At 39.9% G+C, this 21,752-nt stretch overlaps 1 protein-coding gene across 6 annotated transcripts in view; it reads left to right on the top strand.

The window, feature by feature from the left end:
• Positions 1-2,873: 2,873 nt before the first annotated feature.
• Positions 2,874-21,752, top strand: part of RCOR3 (REST corepressor 3) — a 57,230-nt gene continuing 38,351 nt past the window's right edge. For 3 of the 6 annotated variants that reach the window (XM_032136408.2, XM_032136407.3, XM_058430485.1), the window contains exons 1-6: positions 2,874-3,235; positions 3,627-3,683; positions 14,607-14,684; positions 17,238-17,290; positions 19,277-19,438; positions 21,132-21,256. In XM_032136408.2, the coding sequence (XP_031992299.1) occupies positions 3,070-3,235; positions 3,627-3,683; positions 14,607-14,684; positions 17,238-17,290; positions 19,277-19,438; positions 21,132-21,256 (641 nt within the window). In that variant the 5' untranslated portion in view covers positions 2,874-3,069. Of the gene's footprint in view, positions 3,239-3,626; positions 3,684-10,837; positions 10,934-14,606; positions 14,685-17,237; positions 17,291-19,276; positions 19,439-21,131; positions 21,257-21,752 lie in introns of all 6 variants that reach the window. The other 3 variants (XM_032136406.2, XM_058430484.1, XM_058430486.1) reach the window with 2 other exon arrangements.

Below are 21,752 nucleotides of genomic sequence, written 5' to 3'. Positions count from 1 at the left end.
TACTAAGTGTGTAGATTATTGTAATTTTATGCATAAAATGATAGACTATCATGCTTTCTCTAGATAACAGGTTTATGTATTTCTTTCCAATCTTATACATTTTTCCTTGCCTTTATGGATTGCTGGAATCTGTAGTACAATACTGAAGTACATCCTATCTTTTGACTTTATAACTATGAGAAAGTATTCTCTTCCAAATTTAAAATATGCACCTAGTAAAACTTTCAAAAATACAGTAAAAACACCAGCCAAAAAAATAAACAACAGCCTTCTAGTTAAATCCAAAGGCCTTTTCTTAAGCCCTTCTCATGATTCTGCATCAGTGGACACTGTTTATTAAACCCATTCTTTTTTATTTTTTTAGTTTTTTGAGAGAGAGTCTCGCTGTCGCCAGGCTGGAGTGCAGTGGCATGATCTTGGCTCACTGCAATCTCTGTCTCCCGAGTTCAAGCGATTCTCCTGCCTCAGCCTTCTGAGTAGCTGGGATTACAGGAGCCTGCCACCACATCCCGCTAATTATTGTATTTTTAGTAGAGACGGGGTTTCACCATGTTGGCCAGGATGGTCTCGATCTCCTGACCTCATGATCCGCCTACCTCGGCCTCCCAAAGTGCCAGGATTACAGGCGTGAGCCACCGCGCCTGGCCTATCAAGCCATTCTAAAGCATTCTTTCCTGTCCAGCTTCTTCTTCTCCTCTTCTAATCTATTACAGTCAGGCATTTCCAAGATTTCACCTTAGACCTTTTCTTTGTATATCAGTCCTTGTTAGCTATTGGGAAACATTTTAAGGTCCATTATCATTCAGAAGCAGGCCAACTTCAGGTGCTTTCCTTTACTTCAGGAACAAAACAGAAACCTATTATACTTTCCTTTTTAAAAAATGCCATACTCTCCGCTCGCCCAGGTTCTTTTCCCAACCGTGGAATGCAGTCTTCTCTGCGTCTGCCCCTTTGTGCTGTCCTCGAATGGAATCTTCTCACTTTACTAATTTTACTAATAAACAGAAGTTACAAAGGTCCCTAAATCTTTCCAATGTTTTGGTTCCTGATCTACATGCAGATTCCCTTCTGTAGGAAACTGCATGGGGTGCCACAACGTTGGGTGTTAGAAAGCTGGCTGGCTCAGAGGCCTCAGAGTGAGCAGCATTTGACAGGGTCTAGCTTTTGTGTTACAGGACCAAAGAAGCTGAATCATGTTCATTAGAAGCTGCTGCATAAAGACCAACATACCAGTGTATTAATTTGTAATGAAAAATAACGTCTGTCAAGGAAAACGGCTATTCATTTCATTTGGCCAGGGCACTCTCTCCTTGTAGGAAAACTATACGGGAATTAAAATAATATTCAGAACTGCATTTATTGAGACAAGGAACAGAATAAAAGGTCCAGTTTTATGATTCAAATATTTAATGGAATCACATTCAGCTTTAATAGAGAGATGAGACTATCTCTACTACTAGAACCAGATAGTTTTGTACACACACAGGAGACTTTTCACTTCAGAAATATTTACTTTCCAGGGTTTTCTTGGCTCAATTCCTAAGTTAGATATATTATTTCTCTCAGTCAAGTTTGCTCTGGCCGGCGACGTTCATTTCTGGTTTGATCCACTCTGGATTGACCCATAATAGAATTATTACGAGACAATATTTTCTAGTGTTTGGAGACTATCTGCTGAACCCCAATACCGCTCGGCATACATCTGCATACTAGACGCTCACAGTTAAATCCTCACTTATTTCTACTTATTCGTGGGGGGGAGGGGGGGCAGAAATGAGAAAAAGAGGAAAAGAAAATCATAAACAGCCCCCAATGCCAGGCAGCCTGGCACGCAGCAGATGCCCTCAAATCTGGTGAAGGAATAAACGCAGTTTCCTACTCCTTCCGCCGAATGCAATTCAGAAAAGCATTACAGAGCACAACTCCTTCCAGGCTGGAAACGCTGCCAGAAATCAGCTCTCGCTTCACCTCTGCCGGGGGACTCCGCCCTCTCCCCCAGAGCTCCAAGCGGAGACCGCAGGTCAGCGAGAACTGAAAACGCGTCTACGGGGCCAGGTCTCATGTTCATCTTATATCCCCCTCACTCACAGCACTCACTCCCCAGCTATTAAAACAGAAAGATGGGAAGAATAAGACAGTAGGGTTAGGATCGGGGAGAGGGGCTTCAGCAAAAAACAGCTGCATCGCTCAGCCCGGGAAACTCATCCCGTCATCCCCAGACTCTCTCTCGGGAATTGGGCCCCACTTCAGAGATCCAGAAACAAAAATTGTAGCGTCGAGATGGTTAGGGCCGAGTCTACTTCTTTCGCCGGTTGGGCCTCAGAGTCCCAAGGCCGCCCTGCTATACTGCGCGATTGCACCGCGGGCCAGAGCGCGCCCCCAGCTCAAGGCTGCCGGCGGACACCGGGAAACTGAGCGGCCTGCGGGTCCAGACATCTGAGGAAGGCCGCGCTCCGGCCCGTGCCTGCAGCCGGGTCAGCACAAGGGGGCCGCTCCCCCCCGGTCGCCCAGTCGGGTCGCTTCGGTCCTTTCTCAGGATGACCGCGTTCCTTCCGCCCAGAGAGGGCAAAGAGTCCCGCTCCCTCGTGTGCACCTCCCGCCCGCGCTCCGGAGCGCCCCCTAGGAAGAAAGCCCGAGCGGCGGCCACGCCTCGGTGGCGATTTTATTAGCGCTTGGTTGGGGGGGCCCGGCTGCCTGCGAGCGGGGTTTCCCCGCCCCTCCCCCCTTCCCCTCCCCCCCAGGCGGCCGGAACCTCCCTGCGGGGCGGAGTGATACCGGCGGCGGCGTAGAGCGCGGCGCGGCCGAGGGGCGCCCGGGACTGCGCGGGGCGGGCGGCGGCGGAGGGAGGAGGGGAGAGAGGCGGGGCCGGGGCGGGTTGTTGTGAGGCGACTGCGCTACTGCCGGAGCGGGGCGGTCATGGCGGCTCCATATTAACAGCCTCCTCCTCCTCCGCCGCCGCCGTCGTCTCCTCCTCCTCCTCCTTTCCCTCCCGCCCGCGCTCTAAGCCATCTCCCCCTTCACCCTGACGCCTACCTCTTTCCCTCACCTTTCCCCCTCCCCTGTTCTACCATGCCCGGCATGATGGAGAAAGGGCCCGAGTTACTGGGGAAGAACCGATCGGCCAACGGCAGCGCCAAGAGCCCGGCAGGCGGCGGCGGCAGCGTTGCCTCGTCCACCAACGGCGGGCTGCACTACTCAGAGCCCGAGAGCGGCTGCAGCAGCGACGACGAGCACGGTGGTAGCCTCGAACTCCTCCCCGCCAGCCCGCCTGCCCCCCTCCCTCTTCCCCTCCCCCAGCCCCCTCCCCTCGCCGCTCTCCTGCTCTCCCGCCCTCCCTCCCCTCAGAGCCCGGGCGCTGCGGTAGCCTCGAACTCCCGGTGCAGTGCAGCAGCACCCCCGCGACCCCCGTCCCTCCGCCCTCGACCAATCCTCCGCCCTTGCCCCCCCCCGCTCCCCGCCCCCCATCCGCTGCCATCTCCCGGAGTGCCCCGAGTTAATATCTTCCCATCCACCCGCCGCTTCTTTCCTCCATCTAGCGATTTTTATTTTTTATTAAGTATCTCTTCCTTTTTCTTTCTTTTCTTCTTTTTTATTTTATATATATATTTTTTGGCATTGCTTTGCAGATGTTGGGATGAGAGTCGGAGCCGAATACCAAGCTCGGATCCCTGAATTTGATCCAGGTAGATATATTTGCTTAAGCAAAATCTCATCTCTCCTTTCCTGGGCTTGGTTTGGGGTGGACGGGCTAGGGGTCCGGGCATGGGGCTGGGAGGGGATGCGGGGTTGGGCTGGGCAGGCATCCATGGCGGGGAGGCTGTCAGGCTTGGCCGGGCTGTGACACTGGGCGTGTGGGCAGATGTGTGCGCTGCAAGGTTAACATGGTTCCCTTCTGAGGCCACTTGCCCGCTGGTGGCATCGCCTTCCTGACCCCTGAGCCTGGAGCAGGGTCGGGGTGAGCAGAGGGAGACGGCCCTTGGTGGAGTCCAGGGTCCGAGGCCGCGGGCTGGAGGAGCAGGCGTGCGGACTGTATGGACGGACCATGCAAATGTCAATTGCCACCTCGCTCGCCCCGGCGCCGAGGGCCGCGCTCTGTCGGGCGGGCGGTAGAGGCCAGGGCGGCTGTCACCGGCCGGGGAAGCCAAGGGCGAGCCCTGCCGACCTGTGCGCAGCCGGGATTGTCTCTTTTCTTTCTTTTCGGCTAGGTGGTGTAGCTTTGGTCGCGGCAGCTCTGCGGAGTGCAGGAGCCGCGGAGAGAAAGGGGTGGGGGAAGGGGGTGGGGAGACGCCAGCAGCAGGCACACCTCGCTCGCCAGCCAGCCCTGCGAAGTTAGACCACAGGACAGTGGCTGCAGCTGCCAAGGAGACATTTTCTCCCCGAGCAGCCAGGTTCCAGCGTCCTCTGCCAACCCAGCTTGCGGGCTCCCTGTCTACTTTTCTCCAAACAGGCTCCCCGGCGGTCACGAGATTTCAGCCTGTGTAGGGATTGGGCGAGAGTTCCGCATATGGAGGCGCCCTTGCTGGAGCCTCTCGGAGTGGAGCGCGTTTCCTTCTCCCCACCCTGCCCGAGACCCTTCTCAGTTCAGGCTTTGGACAGACTTTGAAAGGGGCCCACCTTTTTTTTTTTTCCTCGTTACAGTTTGTCAGTTTTTTCCCAGTGCCTATAATATTGCGTTTGTGTCAGACCTTGGATTTCTGTGTTAGATATTAAAGAGCTTACTTGTATTTCCTTGGGGAGAAACAATGTTTAATTATTAGGATTCAGAGGCGTATTTTTTTGTTCCTCCTCTCCCCATTAAGACAATGCGAAATGATATTTACCAACCATTTGGATTTCAGATAGCAGCTCCTCCTCCTCTCCCAAGTGAGGAGGATGAAAAGTAATGAGTCGGGACAGTCTCATTTGTAATAGGTGAAAACAATGATGCAAGAGTGTTCACTAGATTTGGGTTGCCTTCTAAATGACTGGCTGAGAGTACATTTTATTCAAAGACTATCAGTGTGTATACTGATGGGCTTCAAATAATTAATTTTAAATGTTTTATGAAACTAATTTTCTTTATTGATGTTGCTAGCAGGTGAATGGCACTTTCACACCACTCTGCTCCCTTTGGGTTTACTTGACATTTGGAAAGAGCACATTTTGGCTTTAAGAGACTGAATTCAGGCCGGGTGCGGTGGCTCACGCCTGTAATCCCAGCACTTTGGGAGGCTGAGGCAAGTGGATCACGAGGTCGGGAGATCAAGACCATCCTGGCTAACACGGTGAAACCCAGTCTCTACTAAAAATACAAAAAATTAGCCGAGCGTGGTGGCATGCACCTGTAAACCCAGCTACTTGGGAGGCTGAGGCAGGAGAATCATTGCGTGAACCTGGGGGGCAGAGGTTGCAATGAGCCAAGATCACGCCACTGCACTCCAGCCTGGGTGACAGAGTGAGACTCCGTCTCAAAAAAAAAAAAAAAAAAAACTGAATTCAGTTCCTAACTCCCAACTCTTCTTTTTGTGGTCTGAGCAAGCCACAGGCTTTCCCTGAGCCTCAGTATTCCTAGCTGTATAAACTTTTTTTTTTTTTTTTTTTTTTTTTTTGAGATGAAGTCTCACTCTGTCGCTCAGGCTGGAGTGCAGTGGCATGATCTCGGCTCACTGCAACCTCTGCCTCTCGGGTTCAAGCGATTCTCCTGCCTCAGCCTCCTGAGTAGCTGGGACTACAGGCACACGCCACCATGCCCGGCTAATTTTTGTATTTTTAGTAGAGATGGGGTTTCACTGTGTTGGTCAGGCTGCTCTCGAACTCCTGACCTTGTGATCTGCTGCCTCGACCTCTCAAAGTGCTGGGATTACAGGTATGAGCCACCGCGCCCAGCCTATAAAAACTAATGGAATTCTTGCCAGGATTAAATGATGGGCATATGGCAGTTATTCTATAAAGATTAAAATTTGTAATTATGAAGAATTATTCTGGATATATTCACACCTTTCTGATTTGGAGCTTTCATTGAGAGTCTGTTTTTTTTTTTTTTGGTAGTGATAGTTATTTCCAAATTATACCTCAGCAGCTACAATTATTTCCTAAGTTAATAAACATACCTATGTTTTTGCCCCAATGGGTAGATTTCTGAGTCAATATTTATTTCATAGACAACTATATACAGTTTGATTAGGGGTTTTATGTTTAATAAGAGCCAGACTTAATGCTGGAACAAACTTGTACATGCCCATAGCATTACATTGGAAAGCACTGATCTGGTAATTGGAAAGCATCTTTTTTGTTTCAGGATAAACTAAACACGAACAAATTTCAAAATTTTGAGAATAAACACTTAAACGGAATAATATTAATGTGATTTTACATGGCAACACTGTTAGCCAACTTAATTGATGATAATATTTTGCTTATTTTGAAACCTAAATAGAATATTCGAGGAGGAAAAAAATCACTGAAATGTTACTATTTTTAAAGTCATTAAAGTCGTATTTTCAATTTATTTACTCAGACTGTAATTGAATTTTATTATTAGAATAAGGATAAACATCACTTTCTGTAAATTCACTTACTCATTTTCTGCTTAATAGTCTTCTCCAGAAGCATACCAAACCTAAGGACACAATTAAAACTAGCTACCATTTAAACATAGGAGGGCTTTTCTTATCTGGTAAAAGCTAATCTTATCAATCAAATCTAGATTATCAGTTATTGGGCATTTTTTACAGGGAAATACTGGGCCTCTGCCATTCAACATTATACTGCTGATCTATTTTATTCTTATTTATAAGTGTTGTGCTGTTGTGTGAAGTTTTTCACATCAGTATAATTAGGTGAGAATGTAAACACATTACCTTGGGAAAAATAATAGATGAAAAGTTGTTGGTTTTTTTTTTTTTTTTTTTTTTTAAGGCAGAGTCTTGCTCTGTTCCCCAGGCTGGAGTGCAGTGGTGCGATCTTGGCTCACTGCAACCTCCACCTCCTGGGTTCAAGCAATTCTCCTGCCTCAGCCTCCCGAGTAGCTGGGACTACAGGCACGTGCCACCGTGGCCCGGCTAATTTTGTTTTTTGTATTTTTGTAGAGAAAAGGTTTCACCATGTTGGCCGGGCTAGTCTTGAACTCCTGGTCTCAGGTGATCCGCGTGCCTTGGCCTCCCAAAGTGTTGGGATTACAAGGTTGAACCACCACACCCTGCCAAAAAGATATTTATTAATTATGGAAATTGAGAAATGGTTAGCTTCTCTCTCTTCTCTTTCTCATTATCTTTGTCTCCTAAACCACTCAATCCATCTTTATGGAGATTGTTGACCCATAGCTCAGGAAGTCATTTGGAAGAAAAATTCCTTGGGTGCTGAGACTGTAAAATCTGCTATGATTAGACTAGAAAAATTAAGAGGATTTTTTATGGAGACTAATTTTATTGGAAAAGGTGATAGTGATGATGATAAAAATTAAGCAGGTAAAGAATGAATTGGCCAGGGGCCATAGCTCATGGGTATAATCCCAGCGCTTTGGGAGGCTGAGGTGAGAGGATCGCTTGAGCCCAGGAGTTTGAGACCAGCCTGGGCAACACAGTGGGACCCCGTCTACAAAAAATTCAAAAATTAGCCAAGTGTTGTGGCATACCACATCTGTACTTCCAGCTACTCAGAAGACTGAGGTGGGAGATCACTTGAGTCCAGGAAGTTGAGGCTGCAGTAAGCTATGATGGCGCCACTGTGCTATACCCTGGGTGATAGAATGAGACTCGGTTTCAAAAAAAAAAAAAAGAATTATTAAAATGATTATTTTAGGAAATATGAGAAGAATTGAGATTTATATTGGAATTTCTGAAGTTAAGAGATTAGGAACAGTTTACCTTAATTATGGAACCATTGATGATAATGTCTTTACTAACTAGATTTCTGATTATTTTCTTTCCGTTGTTCACTAGATCTTCCCACCTTTTATTTAGTGCCTACTAACTGTACTTACATCATGAGGAACAATTTTTGTGTGTAGAGCCTAATTATTTATCATATGCCTTTAATCTAATATGGCATAATAACCTTGGATGAACTACCTGACTTCTCTAGGCCTTAGTTTTCTCGTTTGTAAAAGGGTAATGATGTTAAGTATGTCACAAGATTAAGTTAAAATTCATGTATATAAAGTAGTGGTTTTCAAAATATTTTCCTTACGTATCCATGAAATAATTTTGAAAAAAGATTCACGTATTTTTAGTCGACATCTGTTGTCAGAGTTTAAATAGTTGAAAAATATAATCTGCAGTGTATTGAAAATATTAGCACTTTGATAATAAAGTCTTTTTCTGTATTTTAAGTATATCCAATTAAATATAAATACTACAGTGATGTGATAGTACTATTTTGTAAAATGTGTAGACAAGCTTCTAACATTCTCAAAGTTTACATTGTTCCTTTTTGTCTTTGAAGTCATTTCCATGCATTTTCTCCACAAAATTTTATCGTATATAATTTTTTTTGTGCTTTATTGGGCCCGGTGCGGTGGCTCATGCCTGTAATTCTGGCATTTTGGGAAGCCAAGGCAGGTGGATCCCTTGAGGTCAGGAGTTCAAGACCAGCCTGGCCAACATGGCAAAACCCCATCTCTACTAAAAATACAAAAAATTAGCTGGGCGTGGTGGTGGGCACCTGTAATCCCAGCTACTTGGGAGGCTGAGGCAGGAGAATTGCTTGAACCTGGGAGGTGGAGGTTGGAGTGAGCCAAGATTGCACCATTGCACTCCAACCTGGGTGACAGAGCGAGACTCTGTCTCAAATAAATAAATTAATTAATTAAATTAAATTAAAGTGCTTTATTGATCACCTGTGAGTAAGGTTCTGAGTGTTAAATCTTTTCTGGCTTGAGTTATTACAATTAGTGCTTAATTGATTAAAACTCTAGTAGTTATGGTGCCTTGAGTAAAGGAGGGTTTTCCTGACACCCTGTTTGAAACCCTGGAGGGTTTAAAATTTTGGGCCATGTACTCTTGTAAGATTTGAAATACATGAGAGATTTATTTTTTATTTTTTTTAAGTGAGAGAAGGGTATTTGTGAAGACAGATGATGGAAGTAGAATGAGTCTAACCTCTTATCATTTGACCACAGGTGAGTTTTCAGGCAGATTGTCTTGGGAAAGAGAAAATAGGGAAGTTAAAATTCTGAAAATTGATTCTCTTAAAACTTTCTCATGCGCATGTACCCTGGGAAAGTCTTTGTTTACCCAAGTTTGAAGTTGGTACATATTAAGTATATAATTTAGAACCTAGTATATATAAATAGTAAAATGTCAAAATATATTTAGTACAGCTTAATATTCTCAATATTTAAGTTCTTTATATGGTGTATTTGTTCCATGATCTTCATCAAAGTCCTTATTTTTAATGTCTAGATTTTTATTTTTATTGATGTAGAAATCCTAGTTTATTGAATTATATTTTCCTTTCCTAGTTGTTGGTTTTCTCCAGTAGTCTTATAAACGTAAGACTCCAGTTTAAAGATCTAATAATTTCAAAGGGATTAACCTTTAAATGTTTTATCTAAAACTGAAGACAACTGATTGTTCAACAATTTCATTTTCAGAACTGATATGCTAGTATAGCCTTTTAAAATTATGATAGCTTGCTATCCAGGTTTTGGTTTGTTTTTTAATCTGTTCAGAAGATAAGGTACTTCTAAGGCATGGTTGTTTTGTTGGTGACTCAGGTTTGAGTCTCAGTACTGTTTCTAAATATCAGATAGTTTTGAGGTATAATCTTAAATATTGTTACTGTTAAAAACGATAAACATGGGGTTAATGTCTATTAAATGTTTTAGTTCATTCTGACTTTTACAATGAAAAAGGTAAAACTTACTGGACACAAAGCATCCCAAGAGGTAGATAAATTATTTTTAATAGCACATGTTACTTTCTCCTATTTTATAGGAAAGGAATCACGTCTGAATTGTGAGAAAAACGTAAGGGTCATTACAGCTATTCAATTTCATTTTCAAGGGGTTGGTGAGAGAGGACATCAGCCATTTTTGAGATACAGCCCCTTGATTTATTCATTTATTTTGTAGTTGATAAGGTGAGAAGAAGCCTTTTTAGGATAAAGAAGGAAGGAACTTAAAAAAGAACTGTCTTCAATAAGCATATACTAGTAATAATAATTAAGTCTTAGGTAATGCTTACCATATGCCACGTACTTACATTAATTCATTTAATTTTTGAGCAACTCTGTCAGGTAGGTACTTTCATCATCCATATTTTTAGAGATAAGGAAAACTGAGGCACAGACAGATTAAATAGATTTATCCAAGGTGACACAGCTGCCAAGTAGCAGAGCTGGTATTCAGACTCTGGGAGTTGGGCTCTGTAGTTCATACTCTTAACCATTGCACTGAAATATCCCTTACTTCCTGTATCAGTCATCTCTTGGGCCTAGTTGACACATATGTAATTGAAAATAGTAGAGTCCAGTTCAGAGTTAGGGAAGGAAAATTGTGAAATGCTTAATTAGGCATTCTTTGCTATCAGACAGGATTGCTCTATGTATGCTGCTCCTCTATCCTCTACATACTCACCGATATTGGAAGAGCTGTTAGTTCCCACAACTTGGATACCAGTTTCTGTCAGATGGGACCCTTAATTACAATGCTAATAATTTTTTGGAAACTTATTTATTTATTTATTTATTTATTGAGACAGGGTCTTGCTCTGTTGCCCAGGCTGGAGTGCAGTAGTGTGGTCATGGCTCACTGCAGCCTTGAACTCCTGGGCTCAAGCAATCCTCCCACCTCAGCCTCTTGAGTAGTTTGGACTACAGGTGCACATGACCACATCCAGCTAATGTTTTGTGTTTTTAGTAGAGACAAGGTCTCACTATGTTTCCCAGGCTGGTCTCAAACCCCTGGGCTCAAGCCGTCCGCCCTCCTTGGCCTTCCAAAGTGCTGGGATTATAGGTAAGAGCCACTGCACCCAGCCTGTAGCTGTTACTTTTTATGGGGAAAAATTTAAAAAAAGTGTAATATCTGTCTTGAGAAGGGCCATTTAATGAAGATATTTTAATTCAGACTTTCTGTAAGGCAAGAATGAGGTGCAAGGAAATTATGTTTAAATATTTAGCATGATATGCCATTAAGACTCGAGACAATGAAAAACTTTCTTTGTTGCATTTCATGTTCTATTAAGTAGGATTTAAATGATCTTATTGTCATGATTCCATTGTGCAGAATAATGAGTTCCATGTTAAAGGATTGAAGTTTAGGATATTCACTTTGTATAACATTAGATTTTATGAATTAAGTAAAGGCTTCTGACCAACTTAAATAGGATTTTTGTTTTATTACCATAGAGTGAGTTGGCTATTTTGTGTTTGTATTGTTATTTTACAGGGTTAAAACTTAAATATGTATCTTAATATTGAAGTTTTAAAAAGATACATTAAAGTTTCTTTTCTTTCTTTCTTTCTTTTTTTTTTTTTTTTGAGATGGGGTTTCGCTCTTGTTGCCCAGGCTGGAGTGCAATGGCGTGATCTCGGCTCACCGCAACCTCCGCCTCTCGGGTTCAAGTGATTATCCTGCCTTACCCTCTCGAGTAGCTGGGATTACAGGCATGCGCCACCACACCTGGCTAATTTTTGTATTTTTAGTAGAGATGAGGTTTCTCCATGTTGGTCAGGCTAGTCTCGAACTCCCGACCTCAGGTGATCCGCCCACCTTGGCCTCTCAAAGTGCTGGGATTACAGGCTTGAGCCACAGGGCCTGGCCAGTTTATTTTCATTGAATATAAATTTTACATAATGAACCTTAATTTGGCATTTTCCTAAATTCTCAGCTCATGCTTTTGTGTCCTCTTTTATTAAAGATATGACAAAATACAAAAGGCTTTCGAATACTTTGGTAGTGTTTCTTCTTTCAGTTCTCTTTTCTTCTTAATTTTCCTTATAACATACATAGAATTTTAAGATAAATTTATATTTTATAGCAATTGTATGATTTTTTAACTAAAATTTGTTGATCAGTAATGATATATGATGCTTCTCTAAAAATAAAAATATTTAATGATATTATATTATTGCCTGATAGATAACTTCCCTAGCTGGAGATTATAGTAGTAGTTCTCTGACCCCCCCCAGTTCTTCATTCCAAGTATCTTATAACTTTATAAAGGATTACAGTTTAACCTCGGAATTATTTTAATATGTCAGTAATTTTCGAATTCTGGCTATTAATGGTAATTATCAATACCACATAAAAGTCATTTATGAGCCGGGTGCAGTGGCTCACACCTGTCATCCCAGCATTTTGGGAGGCCGAGGCGGGTGGATCATCTGAGGTTGGGAGTTTGAGACTAGCCTGACCAACATGGAGAAACCTTGTCTCTACTAAAAATACAAAGTTAGCCAAGCATGGTGGCGCGTTCCTGTAATCCCAGCACTTTGGGAGGCCAAGGCAGGCGGATCACGAGGTCAGGAGTTCAAGACCAGCCTGGCCAACATGATGAAACCCTGTCTCTACTAAAAATAACAAAAATTAGCTGGGCGTGGTGGTGCATGCCCAGCTACTTGAGAGGCTGAGGCAGGAGAATCGCTTGAACCTGGGAGGCAGAGGTTGCAGTGAGCTGAGATCGTGCCATTGCACTCCAGCCTGGGCAATGAGTGAAACTTCATCTCAAAAAAAAAAAAAAAAAAGTGGCAGCAATGCTTCATTTGTTGGTAGTTTTAATGAATTAAATGCAACTAAGAATTAGGTAGACCAGAAAAATATCACTGAATGATTAAAATAATAGAATCTACAGGCATGTAACTTGGCTCTGGCATAGCTGTCTCAGGCCTTCATTCATGCTGTTGATTCTTAATTTATATGAAGTTTTAATAGGGCTTGATTTTTCTGACTTTCTAGGCTGTAAAATATTAGAAATAAATTAGAGGCTAGGTGTGGTGGCATGCAGCTGTGATCCCAACTACTTGGGAGGCTGAGCCAGTAGGATTGCTCGAGGCCAGTAGTTCAAGACCACCAGCCTAGGCAACAAAGCAAGACTTCACATATTTATTTATTTATTTATTTATTTTTATTTTTTTATTTTTATTTTTTGAAATGGAGTCTCGCTCTGTCGCCCAGGCTGGAGTGCAGTGGCGCAATCTCAGCTCACTGCAAGCTCCGCCTCCCAGGTTCAGGTTCACGCCATTCTCCTGCCTCAGCCTCTCCGAGTAGCTGGGACTACAGGCGCCTGCCACCACGCCCGGCTATTTTTTTGTATTTTTAGTAGAGACGGGGTTTCACCGTGGTCTCGATCTCCTGACCTCGTGATCCACCCGCCTCAGCCTCCCAAAGTGCTGGGATTACAAGCGTGAGCCACCGCCCCCGGCCAAGACTTCACATATTTAAAAAGAAAGAAAGAAAGTAGAAAATGTTACTATCCTTCCAGGTCAGAAGTAGACTTTCAGATTATATTAAGAAGTTGTGTTAACTTTTTTATCTTGACTTTTTTTTTTTTTTTTTTTTTTGAGATGGAGCCTGGGCTCTGTTACCCAGGCTGGAGTGCAGCTGTGTGACCTCGGCTCGCTGCAACCTCCGCCTCCTGGGTTCAAGCGATTCTCCTGCGTCAGCCTCTTGAGTAGCTGGATTACAGGCGCGCGCCACCACACCTGGCTAATTTTTGTATTTTTAGTAGAGACGGGATTTCACCATGTAGGCCAGGCTGGTCTTGAACTCCTGACCTCAGGTGATCCGCCTGCCTTAGCCTCCCAAAGTGCTGGGATTACAGGCGTGAGCCATCACACCCAGCCTTTTATCTTTTTATCTTGACTTTTCTTCTAATGTAGAGCACAAGTTTTTATAAATATAAGATGTAATAAATGAACGTAATGTAAAAGTGAATAGCTGGCAGACCCTTAGCAAGAAATAAATAAAAAGCAGACATAAGTGTTTAAAAATTACAGCAATCTTGGCCCATTTAGTATGGGGCAAAAAAAAAACAAACCTGAGGCATTCTTTCTCATTTAAAAGTCTTGAATTTTTAATAATGATCTCTAAGTAATGTATGGAAGTTTAAATCAGGTTTATTACCTTCTGTCAAGTGGAGGTAGGTACTGAAGACAGTCTTTTTTAGTTTAAAAGGGATAAACCGGCATTTGCAAAATTTCCTTAGTTTTTTTAAGCAAGATATTTACTATATGTAATATAAATCCGTTTTCCTTTATTTTCTTTACTTGTCCTCCTTTGCAGGTACTGTACTAAAACATAAATAAAGCTTACTTTCTTTTTTTTTTTTTTGAGACGGAGTCTCCCTCTGTCACCCAGGCTGGAGTGGAGTGGCGCATCTCAGCTCACTGAAAGCTCCGCCTCCCGGGTTCACGCCATTCTCTTGCCTCAGCCTCCCGGGTAGCTGGGACTACAGGTGCCCGCCACCAGCCTGGCTAATTTTGTTTTTGTATTTTTAGTAGAGACGGGGTTTCACCGTGTTAGCCAGGATGGTCTCGATCTCCTGACCTTGTGATCCGCCTGCCTCGGCCTCCCAAAGTACTGGGATTACAGGCATGAGCCACCGTGCCTGGCCAGCTTACTTTGTTTCTACTTATTTTCAGTGTAAACAAAATCCTTCATATTCAAAGTAATTATTTTTTTCCCCCAGGTGCTACAAAGTACACAGATAAAGACAATGGAGGGATGCTTGTATGGTCTCCATATCACAGTATCCCAGATGCCAAATGTAAGTTTTCTGAAATTGAATGTTAATGTCAGCAGGAGTTTATCAGCCAATTCAAAATATGACTTATGTTTGTTTTTGGGTCTTATAGATTCTCATAAGAAAACAGTTTTGTCTTTGTTTTTTTTTTATTTTTTAAATTTTTTTTTTTAATGGAGGTTGTTATATTAGAATGTTTTTCCTTTTGGAAGATAGTGGGTTGATCATTCCAATTTGTGTCAGGCCCATGAAGAATGAAAAAACCTAGGATCTGATGGCATTGCTGCTTAAATCCTCAAGCAGGGGAGGGAGTTACTATGTAGACATCTGCCCAGGCTTTTCCTCAGTATATGGAGCGGTAAAGACATGCCTTCAAACTTCAAAGAGCCCACTATCATTACCATTTTAAAGAGGAAAGGGGAAAGAACTGACTTCAGCAGCCATCAGGTCATCTTTGTGCTCTCCATTTCTGGACGGAGACCTTCTGGATCATTGACCATGCACTTCTTGAATCATGGTGTGGCTTTAGACTTCAATGTGATGTAGCGGACCTGATCCTTTGCGGCACATCAGATATAGGAAACGTGCAGGTAACAACACTAAGATCCCCACCCCTCCATTCAGTTATCATTTAGTTTATTAAATAACAACAACAACAACAACGACACTGAACAGTTAATTCTAGCAGCTTTAAGATAAGCTTGTCTTTTTAGAATATTTACTAACATCTTAAAGGTGTCTGATTTATTTAGTCCCATGAAAATTAATGATATCCTATCGTGTATAGTAAGTTGAATCATGCTTATTGATACAATAGAGCTAAAAATTGAAAACTGAGTATGTTTCTGCTTACCTGATAAATCTTTCTATTTAAGAGCTATAAAACACCAGCTAAAGGTCTAGCTGGTAATCTAGAAATTGTGTGCCTTTAAAGCATTCCTAACAGAAAACATGAAATTATTCATCTGGCCTGAGACTGTTTAATGAGAACCTGAAAGAGACTATTGGTTTCCCAGGTTCAATCCTCATTACAGACAAAGGTTTTCATTCACAAACTCAGCATCAGGGTATCATTGAATTTTGCTGGCTTAGTTCTGTTTTATACAATGGTTCATTTCTTAGCAAAGTGGAAAACAAAATTCAGCCAGAGTGTCCTGGTAGTGTAGTGTTCATGTGGAATATTTAAATGAAGGCCTAGTGCAATAGTTTTCAACCCTGGGTGTGCATTGGAATCATTTGGGGAATTTTTTTTTTTTAAGTACTTATGTCTAGTCTCTTTCTCAGACCAATTAAGTTAGAGGCTTCAAGGGTGGATCCTGGATGTCTTACTTTTTAAAAGCTCCCACACTGATTGTAATGCATAGCCAGGGTTGGAAACCACAGGCCAATTGGTATTGTTCAGCATATATTTAGACCTGTCATGTATTTAAGTGCTTTCGGCTGTAAACAAAATATAATATTTGGGTTTTCTACACAAAAAGCTTACCCTTTGGGGGGAGATTTGATAGCATACATTTAACCATTTTATTCTAATAGCATTATTATAAGAGCATATTCATATATTAGACTATACAGACTAATAATCACAGCAAATACTTTAAAAATTCTTAAAATGGACCAGGTGCTGTTCTGGGCATTTTCCATTTATTAACTCATTTAATCATAGGAGGAAGGTACTGTTTTTAACAGCTATTTAGAGTGAGGAAACTAAGGTACAGAAAGGTCCAAAGTTACTTGACCAAGGTCAAAAAAATAGCAATAAGCCGATAAACCCAGGTAGACTAGCTGTTCCAGAATCAGGATTCTTAACCACTGCTCCTCAGAAATAGTTCCAAAATTAATTTATACATACATACACATATGTAAATTAATTAGAATCAAGGCAGAGTGATTATATGGAGTTCACATAAAACTGAGTTCTGGTGAATGTGTCGGACTTCTTAGCAATGAGGCCTTGAAATAATAGCCAGTTTATCATCTTGAAACTGCTTATCTAAATAATTCTGTTGGCTTAATTACATATGGAAGATAAATGAAAGTGGAATACTCAAATATGCTTTGTGTAACAAGCAGGAAGAGCTGAAGAAAATTTAGAGTACTGAAGCATACATAAATGTGTCATTATGTATAGCTGGCAAAGCTATAGATAAACTATCCTTTATACATCAATCAAAAATGGAATGGTAAAGGCTTTGGATCAACTTGAAATATGTGAAAGTGTCTTAAACAGCTAAGTCTCCAAATAAAGACTATTAGAAAAGAAATTATCTTAATATTTTATACAATAATTAGATCTATTGGCTACCCATAGATTGGTCTTTTTCTGCATACAGAAATATAGTAATGTCATTGAATTTAGTAAGTATAATGTGTAGTCATAGAGATAAGTTATACTAAATACAATTTTAAACCAGGTGAGCATCTGATCTTGCTATGATAAGTCTCTTTTTGTAACATTTCATGGGAGGTGCCTTTGGCTATTTTTTTTACCCTGGAATATAAATCGTTTTACTTTGCTATGTTAAGGTAAATGAAGTAAATGAGAATAATTAATTATATAACCTTATTTCATTGCAGTGGATGAATACATTGCAATTGCAAAGGAAAAGCATGGCTACAATGTGGAACAGGTACGTAGAGAAACACTTCAGTAGTAAGGCTTGTCCCAATATTTACCAAATCTAGAGTATCTCATGATAGTTTCTGTCCTAACAACGTGCATAAGCTTGACCAGCTATTTTATAGATACCACAAAAGTCCTAGCAAAGTGTGACCTTTCAATATTAAGGAGTTTGATTTTATAAACATTATTCATCTCAAAGGCTTAAATATTTTTCTTTCAATATATCTGTTTCTTATTCTACTTCGAGTTCTGGAAGTTTCTGGAAGCCTTCAGTATTCCTCTGGCAAATGCTTACCAAAATGAAAAGTTAAGGTTTTGGTGTATTTTGGAGTAAATGTACACAGATAGAACTTTAAAACAAATCTTTTATTTATAAAAAATTTTAATGATACAAGTAATTCTCTTGACTTTTTGTTCTACAGGATCTAAAAGTTAAACTTCACATTTAAAGGAATATTTAAGACTTTAAAATTTTGAATGAAATCACAAAAGGCTTTTTTTGTTAGATAACTTTAAAAGGATATATCTATATATGATATATGTCTGTATGTAGAGTTGTCTCTTCAAATAAAAATTGTAACAAAATCAAATTATCTTAATATTTTACACTATAATTAGATCTATTGACTACCCACAGATTGGTCTTTTTCTGCATACAAAATATAGTAATGTCATTGAATTTAGTAAGTATAACATACATAGTATGGAGATAAGTTATATTAAATAGACTATGATGTATTTACATGTTTATTATGTAATACACTCTATTATATATAATATAATATACTATATATAGAGAGACAAATATATGGTACATTACCCTTAGTAATGAGGGAATGGAAATTATGGAATAATGAAATGAAAGAGATCTTAAATCTCATTTCAACTAAGTATTATTTCAACCTTTATCAGAATTAATAGTAAAATAGGTAGATTTGTTTTAAGATAAGTAAGAAAGGTAAATTATCTGTAACCTGGGTTATCAAGAGCTAACTTTATAGTCCAATTACATGGTAAAGGAATATTTTAGTGAAATTGAGATGTTTATTTTATTTATATCTATCTAAAGGTAATTAACTTTTTTGTGGATTTTGAAGCCTTTGATTGCCTATTTTTTTTTTAAGCCTTGTCTTTCTGTTTAATATATGAGAAAGTCAATCCTTTAAAATAGGACTATACCTTAATATGTTCATTTTCCTGTGTATTTTAAAGGACTGTTATCAGAGTACAGAAATTAACAAACGCACTATTTATAAAGTTCCTATATCTCTTGGAAAATAAAAGTTTGTGTCCTAAATGATGCTTAATACCTTATAATAAAGAGAAAGGCCTACTAAAAATAAAGGGGAAGTTATGGAATTTTTGGAAATTGTCCATTTCAGTCTTTGTTATGATTTGGTAATCAAGTCATTGAAGTTATTTATATGCCTCCTAATAATTCTATTTATATGTTCTGATAGTAAATGTGGTTAAAAAAATTGTTAAAGTTGCAGTGGAGGTACTTTTACTTCTTGGACGTGGTTAGTCTGTGATACACTTGTAAAAGATTAAAATTTAAAATACCTCTCTACTAAGCCCCAACTGAGCATTTCTGGCTTTGTGGCATCTGATCATTTCATTCAAGTATGGATTTATTGGAAATTTTCCTTTTAGCAAATTTTTTCCTACATATTGACAAATTTTAAAATGTGGGTTAAACTCGGTGTGAACCTACAAATCTGCTTTGTAGTCACTCTCCTCAGCTCACTGTTTTTCCTAGATTCTGCAGCAAATATGGTATATAAGAACATTCACTGTTCTGAGGCCCTGATTTAAAAGAAATAAATAAATGAGGTCTGCTACCTGGGCGCCCCTGATTTAAAGTCCCAAACTGTGAGTCTATCTTCAGTTGAAGTCATAGGCTTAAGATTTTAATCTAATTTGTGTTTAACTTTCTTAAGTGTGATGGAACATAAGTCCATTAAAACCAAAGGGGAATGATTTCTCTTCAAAGGCACTTGGCATGTTGTTCTGGCATAAACATAACATTGAGAAGTCCCTTGCTGATCTCCCTAATTTCACTCCCTTTCCGGATGAGTGGACAGTGGAAGATAAAGTCCTATTTGAACAAGCCTTTAGTTTTCATGGAAAGAGCTTTCACAGGATTCAGCAAATGGTATGGTAATTTTAATCTTACTGTGGTTCATATGTGAATGATATGTTAAGCTACTGTTGAACACTTCCTAATTATTAAATACAAAAACATTCTTCAATTTAATTTTAAAAACTATTTGTAAATAGGTATATTTTTATACAATCCTATTTTCTGCAACCACTCTTAAATGACAGTTATGTGCTATTGCATTATAGTAAATTAGCTTTTATTTTGACTTAAATAACATGTAATAATATACATGTAATAAGAGTTATTTCTTATGTTTATTGTTCCAGGAAAAAAAATAATTTCAACTTTATTTTTAAATGTTTCACTCTTTGACACGAGGATTTTTTCCAATTTATATATTTTTGGATACGGAAGACCCTTTTTTAAAAATCCCATATTAGGCCGGGCACGGTGGCTCATGCCTATAATCCAGCACTTTGGGAGGCTGAGGCGGGCAGATCACGAGGTCAGGGGATCAACACCATCCTGGCTAACACAGTGAAACCCCGTCTCTACTAAAAATATAAAAAATTAGCCGGGTGTGGTGGCATGCGCCTGTAGCCCCAGCTACTTGGGAGGCTGGGGCAGAAGAATAGCTTGAACCCGGGAGGCAGAGTTTGCAGTGAACCGAGATTGCGCCACCGCATTCCAGCCTGGGCAACAGCGCAAGACTCTGTCTCAAAAAAAAAAAAAAAAAAAAAAAAAACAAAAAACATATTATTTCAATATTGTCCCGATGGTGCTGCTTTTTTCTTTCTCTTTTTTTTTTTTAATGGAGAGAAACTGCTCTGTATTTCTAGTTCCTACATTTTTAGTATTGTGTCAAAATAATGTAAATCCGAGAAGTTCCTGCATTAAACGATTTTAACCTGAGTAGATGAAAATTAGATAATATTTGCAAATATATCTAGGTGTCTTCCATAATGAAAGAGAACATTTTTGGTGGGGAAGTTGCATCCTTGTTTGTCACTCTGACACATCAGTGCATGATCATTAGTCATTTTAATACTCAGAGACTTCATTTGATGGCCAAAGCCTGTTTGCATTATTTACCATTTTAAGACCTGGATTTAAAACAAAGTTATTCAAAAAAATTTGTTAAGAATTGAATAGCTTTTCTTTAAAACATCTTGCTAAATGAAAGAAGCAGGACACAAAAGGTCACATATTGTATGATTCCCTTTATGTAAAATGTCCAGAATAGGCAAATCCATAGAGACAGAAAGTAGATTAGTGGTTGCCAGGGACTGGTGAAGGGGGAGAATAGGGAATGATTGCTAATGGGTACAGGATTTCTTTTTGAGATTGTGAAAATGTTCTGGAATTAGAGGTGGTGATTGTACAAGTTAGTGAATTCACCAAAACCACTAATATGTACACTTAAAATAGAGAATTTTATTTTATGTGAATTACATATATTGAATACTAACATGGCTGCGCTGGGAACTTCTAGGGACATTCTCACCAAATTAGTGTGTGACCTCTTCCCCTCCTCTCCCAGGACAAATAGGAATATTCATTCAGAAATGTCAGTGAAATTGATATGGGATACTGACTGTAGTAGTACTTTTTAGCTCTATAAGTCATAAAGGTACCCATGAAATATTTTTTAATTATGCCTTTACTAAGTAGTAAAGAATATCATCAAAATTATTCATTTTGTTTATGAATTAAACTTGCTGATATTAACATGATTTTTTTTAAGCTTCCAGATAAGACAATTGCAAGCCTTGTAAAATATTACTATTCTTGGAAAAAAACTCGCTCTAGGACAAGTTTGATGGATCGCCAGGCTCGTAAACTAGCTAATAGACATAATCAGGGTGACAGGTAGGTTGGTTACCTCCATATAGTTACATTGTTAGGGACACTGCACTGGATTTCCTAAGGCAGAAAAGTTACCACAACACATTGTCAATATTCCTTATTACATTTATGTTTCTACTCTGACAAGAAGAGCCAAGTGGTTAGAAGTTTTAATATTAAGAGCTCTTCCACCTCTTTTAATTTTAATAACAAATGCTTCCTTTTAGTATTGATATATTTAATACACATATTTAGAATATATTTAAAAATATGTTTTATGAAAAAAGTCTTTTTATAATTACCTGAGTAACTGAAACCCTTATTATTGAGGCTAAATCTTTTGATAGTATAAAATCATTTTGTTTCATTTTTGTCTGTCTTTATTCTCCAATGAAATTTAAGTATTATATCAATTTGTATGTGTTCCCATTTCCCAAATGATATTTCTTTTTAAATCCCTTTCTCACTGGGTCTCTGTTTTTGAGCTAGAAGTGTTTGCTAAAAGAATTCTGTATACTCA

Source organism: Hylobates moloch, unplaced genomic scaffold, assembly GCF_009828535.3.
Source record: "Hylobates moloch isolate HMO894 unplaced genomic scaffold, HMol_V3 SCAFFOLD_18, whole genome shotgun sequence".
NCBI lineage: Eukaryota > Metazoa > Chordata > Mammalia > Primates > Hylobatidae > Hylobates > Hylobates moloch.
This window is presented reverse-complemented; position numbering and strand designations above follow the sequence as displayed.